This window comes from Nesoenas mayeri (genome assembly GCF_963082525.1).
Source record: "Nesoenas mayeri genome assembly, chromosome: 3".
In the NCBI taxonomy this organism is placed as follows: Eukaryota; Metazoa; Chordata; class Aves; order Columbiformes; family Columbidae; genus Nesoenas; species Nesoenas mayeri.
The window spans coordinates 91,182,823-91,197,450 of NC_137544.1; the positions used below are offsets into that span (position 1 = coordinate 91,182,823).

The window sequence follows — 14,628 nt, forward strand, 5'->3', positions numbered from 1 at the left end:
AGCTTAGGCCATCTGTGAGAACATTTATTTTCAGTAAAAGAAAACAAATATAAGAGTGTAGCATGTTGTCTCACATCATCACACAAACATTGTGCACTTTGTTCTGCTTCCTCAGAAAAGGATGTGCAGCTATTCCTTTATCTCTTCATGCTGCCGAAATCACAGTGCAGGAAGCAGGTAAGGTTTTGTGTGTGTGTACAACCAGCACACGCAACTGTGCATGGAGAAGGGAGTGGAAGACTAACAAAACCTTACCATCAAAGAAACTAAATCACACTAACAAAAGGAACAAGAAGGTATTTTCTTTTTCCACTTTCCAAAACTCATTTCCAAAATGCATTTAGTGGCCTGCAGCTACTCTCCTCAGAAGTCTAAAATCACACCCATGCTGCACTTGTGCATAGCAGATGGCGCAGAACAAACTACTTCTCAAATGCAAACAGAAAAAAAAAAGCATAAGCGACCGTATCTAACAGCAGAGAAGAGCTCATGGAGCGCAGCAGCAAAGCCTGCTTCCCCAGCTGCCATGGGAAGCCTAAGTGCGTCAAGAACGCCAGGGCTGGGCTTAACAGTTCTGTCACACCTGAGCTGAAATGCAGTGGCACTGAGGCACACAATTCACCAACATGGAACAGCTTCAGAGTCATCGCTGTCACAACATAAGTGCAACTCTGAACTCTTAAATTTCTGTCCTGAAAACCCAAATAAGACATACTAATACTAAGCCCTTTTATCAAGCCATCAGCATCTACAAACTGCAGCTTTTGCCTACCAGGCAGCTACTCTGATATCAACATGAATAAACAGCATGCTTCCTGTCGGGCTGGCAGAACTGTGAACACCAGCACTTTGAAGTGTACACCAGGTACAGAACAAAGCCTCTCTCCCTCTGATCTGAATTAACATTTAAAAGACACAGTTCTTGTCAAGCACAAGTGAAAACAAGTTCTGCCAACAGAATGCCTTACCCTCACAGTTACTAAGTATTAATGCCATATTGCATCATAGAATCATTTTGGATGGAAGAGACCCTCAGGATCATCAAGTCCAACCCTAACCTAACCTAACTCTAGCACTAAACCATGTCCCTAAGAACCTCGTCTAAACGCCTTTTTATTTTTTTAGATTGGATATTAGGAAAAAATTCTTCACAGAAAGGGTTATGAAGCATTGGAACAGGCTGCCCAGGGAAGTGGTGGAGTCACCATGTCTGGAAGTGTTTAGACGAGATTCTTAGGGACATGGGTTAGTGCCAGAGTTAGGTTATGGTTGGACTCGATGATCCTGAGGGTCTCTTCCAACTGAAACATACATCCTTGTGGCTGGGACTCACCTTTTCTAACAGTCAAGCAAGAAAATTAGTTTTATTATTCAGGCTTTGTTTAGAGAAACCCATCTCCCCTCAGAGATATCAATCTCACCCATTCTCAGTCATCAGAGAAGGATTCCAACATAAAGGAATTTGTGCCCTGCCCCTAACAGACCCTTGTAAAAAAAAATAAAAATAATAAATGAAAAAGCAAACAAACAAATTCATTTTCTTCCATTGCAGTTCTAAATAGTCACAGCAGCAGGTGAAAATAGCAACCAAAGTAACCTCACTGAGTAGCTGCCAGTAGAAGAAAAAGCAGGTAAGGATCAGGAGGAGAGTAATGCAAGCCAGTGTATCATCTCAAATGCTTAGTTAAAGTTATAGGTTAACACGACTGCATACTGCCAAGAGCCAATCATCCTCATGATGCTGTTACTACCCAAGAGCAATAGATTCATACAAAAAAAAAGAAAAAGTGAAAGCAAAGTTGTAGATGGTTTTTCCTGCAACCTTCATCGAAACCTACGCTTTTCTCTTCTTAACTTTGTGCCCAGTATATTTCTGGCTCTTCATGATCAACAGACTTTTCTAAAGATTATGAAGAATGGTGGTGTTTTCTTTAGGAAAGTCTCAGCTGCCCTCCTGAACACCACAAGGCATACAAGCGCCTCAGCCAGCATTGTTGCTTCTGCGGTGGGCAGGTTCCACATGGCTGTGAACTGGGACCCAGGGAAGCCAGCACACTTCAAAGTAACAACTAAATAGGATAATGAGGGTAAAGAAGATTGAGATGCTCAAGTAAAAGCCTGCAGGAAGCATGCCATGATGTCAACTGTGCTTAAGCGACACTGAAACTTATGGGGAGAGGCAAGGACAGAATTCAGACAGCTGGATATTTTCCTTGTAGTCTTGTGGCTACTGAAGAATAGCACAGCAATGGATTGTTTTTATGTTGACATGTGCCATTACACCACGCTTAGGGAACCTCAGGAACTCTCATAAACCAGCCTGTGGAAGAGATCCCAAGCACAAGAGTATGCATAACCACAAAGAGGGCTTTTTTTGTATCCAAGAGGCAGAATGCATTCCAAACGCTTGTCTAGAAAAAAAGGAGAACACACCTTGCAAAACATTATGCCCTCTGAAATGAAGAGCAGGCTCAGAAAAATGCACATATAGCCTGTCAAAAGGCTTGTAAAACATCACTCAAATTAAAAATGCTTCCTGCAAAACTAAGTTAGAAGAGTAAATTCAAAATATGATTATTAAATAAATTATGACCCTTCAAAACTACAGTGTTTCCAAACACAGTTCATCTGTACTTGAAATTGCTCAAACTACTGGCACTCAGAATCATTCCACGCAGCCTGCATGCCAGTACACTCAATAGTTTCGGTGTTCCCATCTTATTCATCAAAAACTAAGTGGACAAAAGTCTCACCCCAGAGAAGCTAACTGGAATTCTGTTTTCAGAAGGACTCTATTTAAAAGTAAGGCTGCTTAGGTTAAGCCCATAACACAGAATAACCCATTAACATTATTTGAACAGAATATGTCCTTGCACTATGGGACCAGCAGCATCTAGTAAAACAAACAAACAAACAAACAACAACAAAAAAGAAATTATGATAATAATACTTGAAAAAAATGAACTGAGAAGTTATTGGCGTAGGATCTGAAATAAGAGTTGGATGAAGTACTGAAATGCATCTTTAAAACAGAGGCACTCTCTTCTAGTGTGGAAAACAAACCAACCAACCACACCTTTTTTTCTCCCTTTCAGTTTTCTCCACTAGCTTAGTTCAAAGCTGATGAACAAAACTGCAAAATGCTGATGAATTAACAAAACCAAGCAGGAAAACTATTTTTTTTTTTCATTTTAATCTACAAATAATTAAAAAAATGCACACATGACAAGAAATTCACTCATCTACACCTAACAGAAACACTGAGTTAAAAGACTGTCTATAGCAAGTGAAATTCATTCATTTAACTCAAAAGATTCTTAACCAAATTATTTAGAGAGGAGAAAAAATAATATTTATCAGAACTTAGCTTTGCAATAGAGGTATTTTTAACTGTACATTTTACTCCAATTGACAAACAAATGAAGCTGACTACAAATCTCACCGGGAAATTAACAATCGTGGAGAAAACCATACTAGAAAAATGAATTACACATAAGCAAATGTCAAAATTAAAGACTCCAATGAAGTGTGTGAACAAGTATGTAATGCATCTTCTGACTAGCTATAATGAAGTATTTTAATAAAAGCCTTAGGTTTACTGAAAGCAAACCTACATGTTTTCAATAGATCTGCAAACCAACAAAATAAGAAATTAATTAAGCAACACAAGCACAAAGGAAGTTTAAAATAGATCATTCAAATTTTAAGGCTTCAGTTGGTCAATTTAAAATCATGATTAAAACCCAGTGGGAAGTTTTTAAACCAGTGAGTAAAAGTTTTTCTGTTTCTTATCTTTGTGCGGCATCACCATTTTCCTTTCAGGACACCCCCACACAACCACCTGCAGTATTACAAACCCAAGAGAAAGATTTCACATGGGGAGAAAGCCAAACAATATGCTTCCAAGCAACACATTATGATTCTAGTTTTAAAAGATATAATCTTAAAAGAAACAGGAAAACCTGAGCAGTTTGTCCCAAAAAAATGAACAAACAAAATATCCACAAAGAGCTGGACTTGACCCAGAACCCTGGATGCAGGCTTCAGGCTGTTTAGCATTATTAAGCTCAGGAAAAACCCTCACGTGGTAGATTCAGGGTTTTGCTTTCAGCAATAGCATTCACAGCTTTTAGGAGGGCTCTGCCTCAATACAGCAGTTTCTCGTGATCTTACAGTTTATCAGAAGTGTCACACTACAGATTTTAAACATCTTTAAATGACATAATGGCTTCAAGAGCAAAATAAAGATTGCTCCGAGCCACTGGAATAACGAAGTATCATTTCCTTGTATGTGTAACTTGTGCTGGAGTTATTACAACAAAACACAGACTACAATCAAGACTTCTTGCAGACACAGTATGAGCTTGTTCTCTTTACCTAGATTTTTCTAAGTTCTAAAAAAGTCAAGCTCACACTGCAGCCTTTTGACACAATGGATCTCTTTTCTAAAGTTTTCAAAAATAAACTATTAGAAACAAGTTTACAAGGGATTCACCTCACCCATCTTTAGATATGCACAAACAAGTTATTCCACAGCAAGCTCTCACAGTCACCAAAGAGGAGGCTATATTGTACAACACCATGCACTTCATCCCTGTCAAATACCATTTGAAGAGGTAATGAATCACTCCAGAACTGCCAGCTTCTGCCTGTACAGAGAGTTCAGACTGGAACTGCTCAAATTAAACCCACCCTGGGCTGAAAACAGCCGAAAACAACACAAAAATAACTGCAGGATGGTCTTTTAAACTCCTCCGGAGATGGTGAGTCAACCCCTTCCATGGGCAGCCTGTTCCAATGCCTGACAACCCTTCCTGTGAAGAGTTCTTTTTCCTACTAACCAATCTAAACCTCCCCTGGCACAACTTGAGACCATTTCCTCTCATCCCGTCACTTGCTACTTAGGAGAAGAGACCAACACCCTCCACGCTTCAACCTCCTTTCAGGTAGCTGTAGACAGTGATAAGGTCTCCCCTCAGCCTCCTTTTCTCCAGGATAAACAGCCCCAGTTCCCTCAGCTGCTCCTCATCAAATTTGTGCTCTAGGCCCCTCACCAGTCTCATCACCTGCCTCTGAATGCTCTCCAGCACTTCAATGTCCTTCTTATGATGAGGGACCCAAAACTGAACACAGGATTCAAGGTGGGGCTCCACCAGTGCTGAGTACAGTGGCACAATCACTTCTCTAGTCCTGCTGGCCACACTATTCCTGATACAAGCCAGGGTGTTATTGGACTTCTTGGCCACCTGGGCACACTGCTGGCTCATATCCAGAGAGCTGTCTATCAACACCCTCAGGTCTTTTTCTGCCAGGCAGCTTTCCAGCCACTCTTCCTGGAGCCTGTAGCACTGCCTGGGGTTGTTGTGACCCATGAGCTGGACCCGGCACTTGGTCCTGTTAAACCTCATATAATTGGCCTCAGCCAAGTGATTGAGCTGGTTTAGATCCCTCTGTAAAGTCTTCCTGTCCTCGAGCAGATCTGTCTCCAGGTTACCACCCTCTAGGTAGAAGAAGTCCAGTGCCTGGCCTGGCAGCTGATCTGATGGACACAGGGAGCTCCTCCACACGGGGCTGACTCACCTTGCAGCAGCTCTGATACCCCCACATCCTGACCGCAAGCACTGCAGCAAGCCAAAGGCACTCTCCAACATTACAAAGATAGGACCCACATGCCACATCAGCACTGCCTGAGCCTCCACCACTCAGGCCGGTAAGAGCCTCCTTCAGTTAACACAGCTCTCTGCACACTCACACGCAGCACAGCAGGAAAACGCTGCGCAACAAACATTGCAACAACACAGGAGCCTTTCTACAGACTTGGAATTTAGGTATGCAGAAGCCCTGACTAGAGCTATACCTTTGTCAAGGTTAGGTTGTGACCTGCTCCACTACCAGAAGATTTATCTGCTGGGAGCAGAGATCTCCGCAGGGTTTTTGCAGCAAGCACAGCCAGAGGGAAACCAATGGGCTCTGGAAGTTACATATGTTGTTCTGAAGTCTTTTTGCTTGCTTGTTTCAAACGGACACTAGCAGGTAACGAAGCCACAACATGTCCCAAGAGAACTAGAAGCAAAAGGAGAGCAAGTTTGCTTACTCAATACTGTTTTATGTAACAGACAGAACTGCTTGCATCAGAGATTACCTGCAATACTGTGAACTTAGCAGAGGTTTCAAGGAGGAACTAACTTGACAGAGGATGAAGAAGAAAGAGACAAGTACAGACCAGCCACCTATGAACTAACCAGAGGTTAAAATTAGCCATCATGAAAAATCAAAACAAAACAAAAAAACAACCAAACAACAACAACAAATGAAACTTGTCAGAGCTTCACTCACAGTGCCCACAGAACTTCTCGCAACACAGAGATTTAGAACAGGACAAGCAGAAGCAATAAGCTGAGAAACTGGAAGAGTCTTGCCCACTCTGCCATTTCTCCTGTGACCTGCCAACTCCTCAAGTCCCTGCATTTATAAAGAACTTCAACATTTACTGCTTGATACTCACCTTAGGTGGAAATCTACTATACAAGGAAATAAACTTTTTCCCTGTTCAGCTTCTACAGTCCAACCACAAAGATGCAAATCCATATTGCTTTTTACCACAAAATTAACTGACTACATGCTATAGACCTCCAGAGGAAGACCCCAGAGATTTATTTCACTGTCCAGTCTTCAGTGTTGTGGAGCTCAAAAGATGCTCTAAAAAAGCAATCTCAGTTTTGCTGGTTCACATTTCATTTCTGCCACTGACTTCATCTCACAGTGTATCCCATAACGTTCTTATTACATTTTTGTTTCCAGCAGTAAAATGATAAGTCTGAGTGCCTTTGATTTGACTTTTCTTTCTCCCATGGCCTTTCCAGCATAATCGTGAGTGCTTGAGAACCTACACTGTCATTCTGCATACAGGCACAACCCAGCAGTACTAGCTACACAAAACCAAGGTGGTTTCAGGTTTATAATAAGAAGTAATTCTAAGTTTTGGTGTTACAAGGATATTCTATTAACTGCTTTCTCCCTTTACTGAAAATCTGAATAAGAAATTAAGCAGGGAACCTGCTCTGAAATAAAGACAGGACTATGGCTTTTCAGAATTGCTGCCTAAATGGCAACAAACTTTTGCCCTGCAAAAAATTTACTACCTGTAATGTTCAAGAGAGTCTTTAAATATTTCAGCTTGCATAAGCTAATAGTAGTCCAACCAAAGGCAATAATATGGTATGGATCAACATATGTTCTGCAGAGATACCAGATGAAAAAGGGGACAAAGAAAAATCTTTAGCATAAACGAATTTTAAATAATTCAACTCCATGCAGTTACTTGCCCTACCTTGCAGAGGTAGCCTGGACTGACACGTTTTGAAATGAAAATTTAAATCCACAGAACTATTGTCATAGTTACCTGTACAAATTTCTAACATTTAAGGGCTTATTTCTCCAAGACTGAAAGATCAAGTACGTGGCACGGAGAACAGTGATCCTGGCCGGGAGTGCCCTCTCCAGCCTCAGCTAGACAAGCTCCACTCTCCTGGACTTTGTCAGAAACTTTGTTAGAATACTGAGTGACCCTTGATATCGTGGCTAATCTGAAAATAATCATCATGGAGGACGAAAACTGTGCAACAGTAATAGCACAGAGGTTGCCCTTACAGTTTGCACACAAACAGAAGGGCAACACAATATTTACATTCTGTGTTAAACCATATGGAAAAAAAAACACTAAAAACACACAACCTAGCCTGATCCTCTGAGGCAAACACCCTCAATATCTTCATATGCAAGTGAGGTAGTCAATACTATAGAAGAGGCCCTACAGGAACAGTGTTATTCCATCAGTGTTCATGTGTACCTTATTACATTCACACCTCAGCAAGGGCCTTACCCAGTTCCCAGTGAGGACAGTGCATCTCCTTCAGACTCTGGAATGCACCAATAGTTGCTCTCACATACACTGCTATGAACGCACTGGCAGTAACTCACTCCTCTGCACCATGCAAGTGTTAGTGCCAGTTACAAGTAAATTAGTCCTACTCCACAAAAGCTCATTAACAAAGCAGATTCAACCAGTACTGCAGAAAACAAAATCAAAGCAAGCAAAGCAGCACAAACAGGTTTTCAAAAAAAGCAGAATGACTGTGTGAGATCATAAAACACCCAAATTACTATCAGTAATACTAGCAGCCCAGTCAAACAGTATTTTGGGTTGATTTGGTTTCACTCTTTTACATACCAGTTGAAGGTATCTGATCATCAGAGTTCTCATTCACCTAATTAGCTGGTGGACATGCTGAAAAGAGTAGAAAGCAGTAGATAGGTAGCAGTACTTGAGCAACATTTATAAAGGAACTGAAAGCAAATGAAGGAGAAGATTACTGATCTTTTTTCCCCCCAAGTCAAAAACTGACTAGGGTCTTCCTTTCCCCCACTCAAAACGAAATGCAATTTCACTACCCATAGAGGCAGGTTTTTATTAGGATCTCTCAAACAGTGCAGCATCTGTAAAATTACAAGGGGGAGGAGAGATTCCTGTTTGTACATAGGGTCTGATACTGTGTGACATGCATTGCAAAGATATACTATCTGCTTTGAAAGCACATATTATGTTAGTCCAGAGTCTAAAACTTGGAAACATCATCCTTGCTTAATTCACAGAGATCACTAAAATTTACAAGTAGATTAACTCTTTCTAAGAGAAAACATAGGCCGTAATTCAGCCGAGTGCTGAATTGCTTTCCACTTTCCCAAAATGGATACACAAGCTCAAGTGTGTCGCTGACTTACAGCCAACACTTAATCACAAGATTTCCAATTTCAAGTTCTTCTTTACAAGCCAGCCAAGTTTAAAAACCATGGACTAAGACTCCATAATGCCTTTAAGTTTAAACTACACAGACCAAACCCAGTAGGATGTTCTAGAGCATACAACATTGCCCTAACTCCGCTCCAATCAAATCACTTCAAGAAACACCTTCAACTTTAACCTAAACACAGGATACTTCAAATATGCATACATGGTCCTTTACCTTTAATAACGAAGGCTTCAGTTACCAAACGCAGCACGTACAGAGGTTCATCTTTTGTTGGAAGGTCATCAATTCCTGCTTTTGCATACATGCTGATGGCATCTCTGTAGGATCCCTCCACGTAATGAAGCTTTCCTAGGATCAGCAGAGCCTCTGTCATATACTTAGGCTGAAAAGGAAGGGGGAGAGGAAAAGAGTGTTTATGTGGTAAAATACTAGACAGAAAGAATGAGGTACTCCAGAACAAATTAAGAAGATTCATAATGCTTTCCTCTCAACATTGCTAGCTCTGCAGGTAAAAATAGGAAGGATTTAAGTCTCTAGAGATCTTAGGGCTATGCTCATAAGAGCAGCAGGCAAAAATGGTCAGGCAACTACTTTAGAGTTCAGTTTGGAAATACACATAAGCCACCTCTTTGGTTCCAGCTGACCTACTATACTGATTCAACAGGCACAGATAGCACATAAAAGCCTGGAATTGTCAGAACTACCTACATACACACCAAAAAAATCCCATGTTTTTCAACTAGGCATAAAGCATCACTTTTTAGTCAAGTGCTCCCCTCTCCTCTGTATGTTTAATTGAAGAGCAAGAAAGCTTCCAAATTACCTTACGAAGGAATTTTCAGGAAGCAGCAGAAAAACAGAAGGCATGCTTGCTTTTTCTAAGATTTGTTTGGTTTCTTAAGGATTGAAAACATACACACAAAACTGTGTAACAAAAAAAAAAAACAACTCAGTAAAATACACCCATTCAGGCAATTTTTATGCTTTGGAAAGCTTCCTACACCTTCGCAATCTTTTTAATATGTGCTGACAACACAGGGTCAATACTGCATGAGTAGCCAAGTCACCACTAACAAAGAAATAGTAATGGCAATTTGTGCGGCCAAACCTAACACCTGTAAGAATTGAGTGGTTCTGGCTGTTACTTGGGCTAAAGCATAAAGAAGGGTTGGATGGACTGCCCTTCCTTCCCCTCCTCCTTTTCACTTTTTAAATATGACAACTATCAAGAAGTTAGGAACAAGGAATTCCTCTAAAAAAGCTGCTGCATGGCTGCTCCCTGGAAATCGACATGATAAAAGTGTAACATACACTTCCAAGCTAGCTAGCCTGTAAGTTTCAAGACCAAAAGTAGCGGAAGTCTAGAACAGACTGTTGTAATTCATCATATTTTTAAAGGCAGTTAAGCAACTGTGTGTCCAAGGACACCAACACAGCAGCAGCCATCGAGGCAGAGTCATAAAACACTCCTAAAGCTTCGCAGTTGAGCTGACAGGCAGCTACCAACCATGCACCCAGACCACAAAATAAAAGCGTAACTTTGCATACCTCCTCTGGCCGAGACTGGAAGCAACGCAAGGCTGTAAATCTGGTCTCACACCACAACCTTAAGTGTCTGACAGCAGCCTGCAGCACAGTTAGTTCTGATCTGGAGCTGACCAAGTGCACACAATTCCCTCAGACCAGGAGCAGCAGCCGGTCACACAGCTGTGCTGGCCTGACAGAACTGTTATGTGGCTGTGACCTACCACCCCAGAGAATTCCCAGAAGTTTATCCTGGGTTTTTTTTTAATAAAAAAATAAACAGGATATATATTTGTACCACATAATTTGTTTGCATATGAAAAAAACAAGTCTCCCAACAGAAGACATAGCAAAGACATACTGAACTAGCAGCCCATTAGTAATACCCACAATACAGCACTGTACATACAGGGACATGAACATGCAACACCAACATCTTGTACCAGACTAATAATCACATGAAAGAAGCATCCAGTTGGCAGGAATTATGACAGAGCCCACTTACTCGCAGTTTTCCTCTGCTTAAGATATTGGTCAAATACTGTTTGGCTTCATTCAGTTTCGGCTCATTTTTCTCTGACAGTGGAATGGAGTCCTTTAGTTTAGAGAAGTTTTCCTTCAAACATTCTTCCAGCAGAGCCTCTGCAAGCAGCATATTCCCATAGTCCTCTGAAAGCACATACCAACCAACAATAAACATGGACTTACTGCTGTACTGTTGATAAATATCATTACAAAAGCAAAACACACCTTGGAGACACATAAACAGTAACTCAAACGAGGGGGTAAGGAAGAAGTAGCAAAGTTCCATTAACTTCTAGCTATTAGAAATAGTACGTTTCCTCTGAAAAAATAAAACAACATTTCTGTTTAACTTGAAGATTTTCCTTTAATTTTGAAAGCACGGTTCATTCATGTGTTGTCACTAATATAACAGTTAAGAACTGTCATCATGAAACTCACTTTAAAAAGTATAAGACCAATCTTTGCAAACATTTAAGTCCATGTTTTAGATTTACAAACGTAGAAGCATGAAATGCATGCTTTAGACTACAGATATGCAATGAATTTCATTGCAGAAGAGTAACCACATCAGAAACGTTCAAGATTTCCCTGAAAGTTCACAGAAAAAAAAAAAAGATAATTTAAACACATTCTATACATCTACTACTAAAAAAACACAAGGCTTGATCCAGTGACATAACTAACAAGCCACATAAAAATTTTTCTACGTTAAAATCCATTCCAGTTCACAGTTCCACAGAAGAGAAACTCAAATATAGGCAGTAGCACTGGACATGGCATGAGGCATCATGCCATGTTGCAATCATGCGCTGAAAAAAAAAGTTTCATCTGCCAGGGTACTTGGAGTTCTTGCATGATGGGTCCAGTTCTGCAGTTCATTTATTCATAAAGGTAGCACCTCAATCACCCGACTAGTGGGTCAAGCTGGGTAAGAAAATCTTCGTAAAACAAAGAGCCAAGGCCTACATTTCATATTTACTTCACGTTTCCAAGTCTGAAATTCTAGAATGTAGCAAACACAATAATGTAACTATATTTCCAGTCCATGAGACAGCTTAACCCCACTTAATAGCTATACATTACATAAAGCATTAATAACCAACTTGGGGGGTTTTATTTTAGATTTTTTTGTTGTTATGGCTTAAGTGTTCAACTGCATATCAAATTATAACCATAACTTTTTCCTGCTAAACTGCAGGTCTACAACTAACTTGCATGAACAAAGTATTTGTACATAAAATGGGAAGTGTTAAGTGTTCAAGTATATTTTCCCTCAGTCTTGCATGCGTTCATTTCCACACAGCACTGAAGAGCTTTCGGGTAGCCACTGATCTCTTAACCAAACCTAAGGAATTACATAAGATCTTATACAACCAAGAAATAAATATACGCAGTCTCTCAAATGCTACTATTAAAAATCGTATCTGGGCACACACACTACGATTCCTACAAACACAAAACTGTAGCTAGTCCCTTGGTGGAAGAAAAGTTCTGCAGCAATAACAAAACATTACTCTCTCATAACTAGCAAGTTACAAAGACATAGCAGCAAATTAACAATGTTTTCACAGCAAACATACTGTTGTTATGCCTCTTAATTACATGGGAACAAATGAATACGCACTCTTCAACTATTAATGCCCTGAAAGTGTACAATGATCTCTGCACCCAGGAAGTGCTACTGAAACCCGACTGAAGTTCAAAGGTTGGCCGTGTCATTCTCAACACAGGACTCCATCTGCATCATGTAGACTCTTGAAAAGCCCCGTAAATAAACATGTAGTAAGCTACCACCATCCCCCCCTGCCATGCTTTCCCACTGTGACATTTATTGCACTCCAGCAAGCCACTCCAGGGACACATCCTAGAAACACTCCCCTAAAGAAGTGGGTTTATTCATAGAAATAGCTTATCTGGCTTCAGTGGCAGAGCCTCTCACACCAGTGCGGTGGCAAGGACCAGGTCCTCTTCACAACCTACGGTTGCTGACCACGGACACAGAATTTTACGTTTCTAAGTTAGACTGCCTCACTTCTTACAATCCATTTCATTCAAAAATAAGCAAAGTAGTGTGTTGTAACAGGAAAGAAAAAAAAATAAAGAGAATACATTTGCTATTTATGGAACATGTCTTACATGTGAAGGGATACTTGGATGAGCCCAAGCCTTTAAATAAAGCAGTCCCCCTCAGAAATGCAGGGGGATAACTCAGGAGCATCCAGAGCGGGTGCGGAAAGGGCAAGAGAGAATCAGCACCACACGTATCGAGAAGCTGAAGAGAGACGTTGCAAACACGGGTGACTTCGGCCGGTAGCCCCGCCGAGCTGCTGATATTAAAGCACGGAGCTCAAGCCGCCAGCTGCCTCCAGGTGCTCAGCGAGGTGAGGGCAACACCCCAAAGGCGCAGAAGCCGCCGAGCAAGCGCTGCTGCCCCTTCCTCCCGGGACAGCCCCGCGCAACCCGCCTCCCCGGGCAGCCCCGGGGGCTCGGAGGCGCTGACATGAGGAGGAAGCAGAGACTCTCCTTCCTCAACGCCGGCTCCCGGGCTCCGGCCGCATCAGAGCCAGCCCTGCCGCCCGCCGCGGGGCCGGGGCGCCTCCGGGGCACACGGGGCGACACCCCACTCGCTCCGCCGCTGCTCCCCAGCCCTCTCCCGCTGCCCCGGCACACTGGAGAACCGCATGTGCCGCCCGCATCAGCCCGCCGGGCCGGGGCTGCCGAGCCCCAGGCGGCGGCACGACCGACAAGCCGACCCCACCGACGCCCGAGCGGTCCGGTAACGGCGGCCGCCTGGCCGCTCTGCTCCGCTCCGCTCCGCCCTGCCCGCCGCCGCTTACCCGCGTCCTGCGCGCTCCCCGCCGCCGCCTTGCGCGGGGGCCGTGCCGGCGGCAGCAGCTGCTGGGCCAGGTGCCGGAGCTGCGCCCATTGCCCCTCCGCCCGGCACCGCTCGATCTCCCCCTCCAGCTTCACGTGCAAATGCAACCCCTTGGCCGCCATCTTAACGCCGCGCCCGCCCGGCAGGGAGTCCTCGGCGGCAGCGCCCGGGAGGTGCCGGCAGCGTGTGCGGGGGCGCGGCTCCGGGCGGACCGGCCTGGGTCCCACCCGCCGCCGAGTGCCCGGCAAGGCGTGTGCGGGCCAGACGGTTCCCCACTAGAGGCCCGTGCCTGGGGACGGCGGCTTCTTCGCGTGGGCTCCAGACACGGCCGCCCCTCGCTCGACGCCTGGGCCGAAGAACCGCACCCTCGCACGGGCAGGGCGCTGCCCGCCCAGGGCACTGTGTCGACCCTCCTGCCGCACGCAGTGGCTGCGCGGCGCCCGGGAAACACCGGCACTGCTGCGGTGCCACTGGGTTTCACAGAATCGCAGAATGGTCGGGGCTGGAAGGGACCTCTGGAGATCATCTCTTCCAACCCACCTGCTAGAGCAGGTTCACCCAGAGCAGGTGGCACAGGAATGTGTCCAGGTGGGTCTTGGATGTCTCCGGAGGAGATTCCACAACCTTTCTGGGCAGCCTGTTCCAGTGCTGTCACCGTCAAAGCAAAGAAGTTTCTCCTCATATTCATAAGGAACCCCTCATGGTTCAGTCTGTGCCCATGGCCCCCTCTGCTGCCCTGCCGCTGAGGCCCCAGGGCTCCCTTGGTGGGAAGGGCCGGGATCAATGCTCCCTTACCAAGTCACCTGCACTCCACACCCCCTCCATCAGCTGTTCCTGACACCCACTGCAGCCCTTGGGAAGCAATTTCAGCACAGATCCACCCACTGATGTACA

The 14,628-nt window shown here is 43.6% G+C and overlaps 1 protein-coding gene across 4 annotated transcripts in view; it reads right to left on the reverse strand.

Annotated features, from left to right (window-relative positions):
• TTC7A (tetratricopeptide repeat domain 7A) overlaps positions 1 to 13,856 on the reverse strand; it is a gene marked incomplete at both ends in the record, with an annotated part of 170,378 nt that extends 156,522 nt beyond the window's left edge. For 3 of the 4 annotated variants that reach the window (XM_080340821.1, XM_080340822.1, XM_080340820.1), the window contains 3 exons: positions 9,024 to 9,192; positions 10,840 to 11,003; positions 13,697 to 13,856. In XM_080340821.1, coding sequence (XP_080196947.1) covers positions 9,024 to 9,192; positions 10,840 to 11,003; positions 13,697 to 13,856 — 493 coding nt within the window. Of the gene's footprint in view, positions 1 to 8,230; positions 8,264 to 9,023; positions 9,193 to 10,839; positions 11,004 to 13,696 lie in introns of those variants that run through there. The other variant, XM_080340823.1, reaches the window with a different exon arrangement.
• Positions 13,857 to 14,628: the final 772 nt, after the last annotated feature.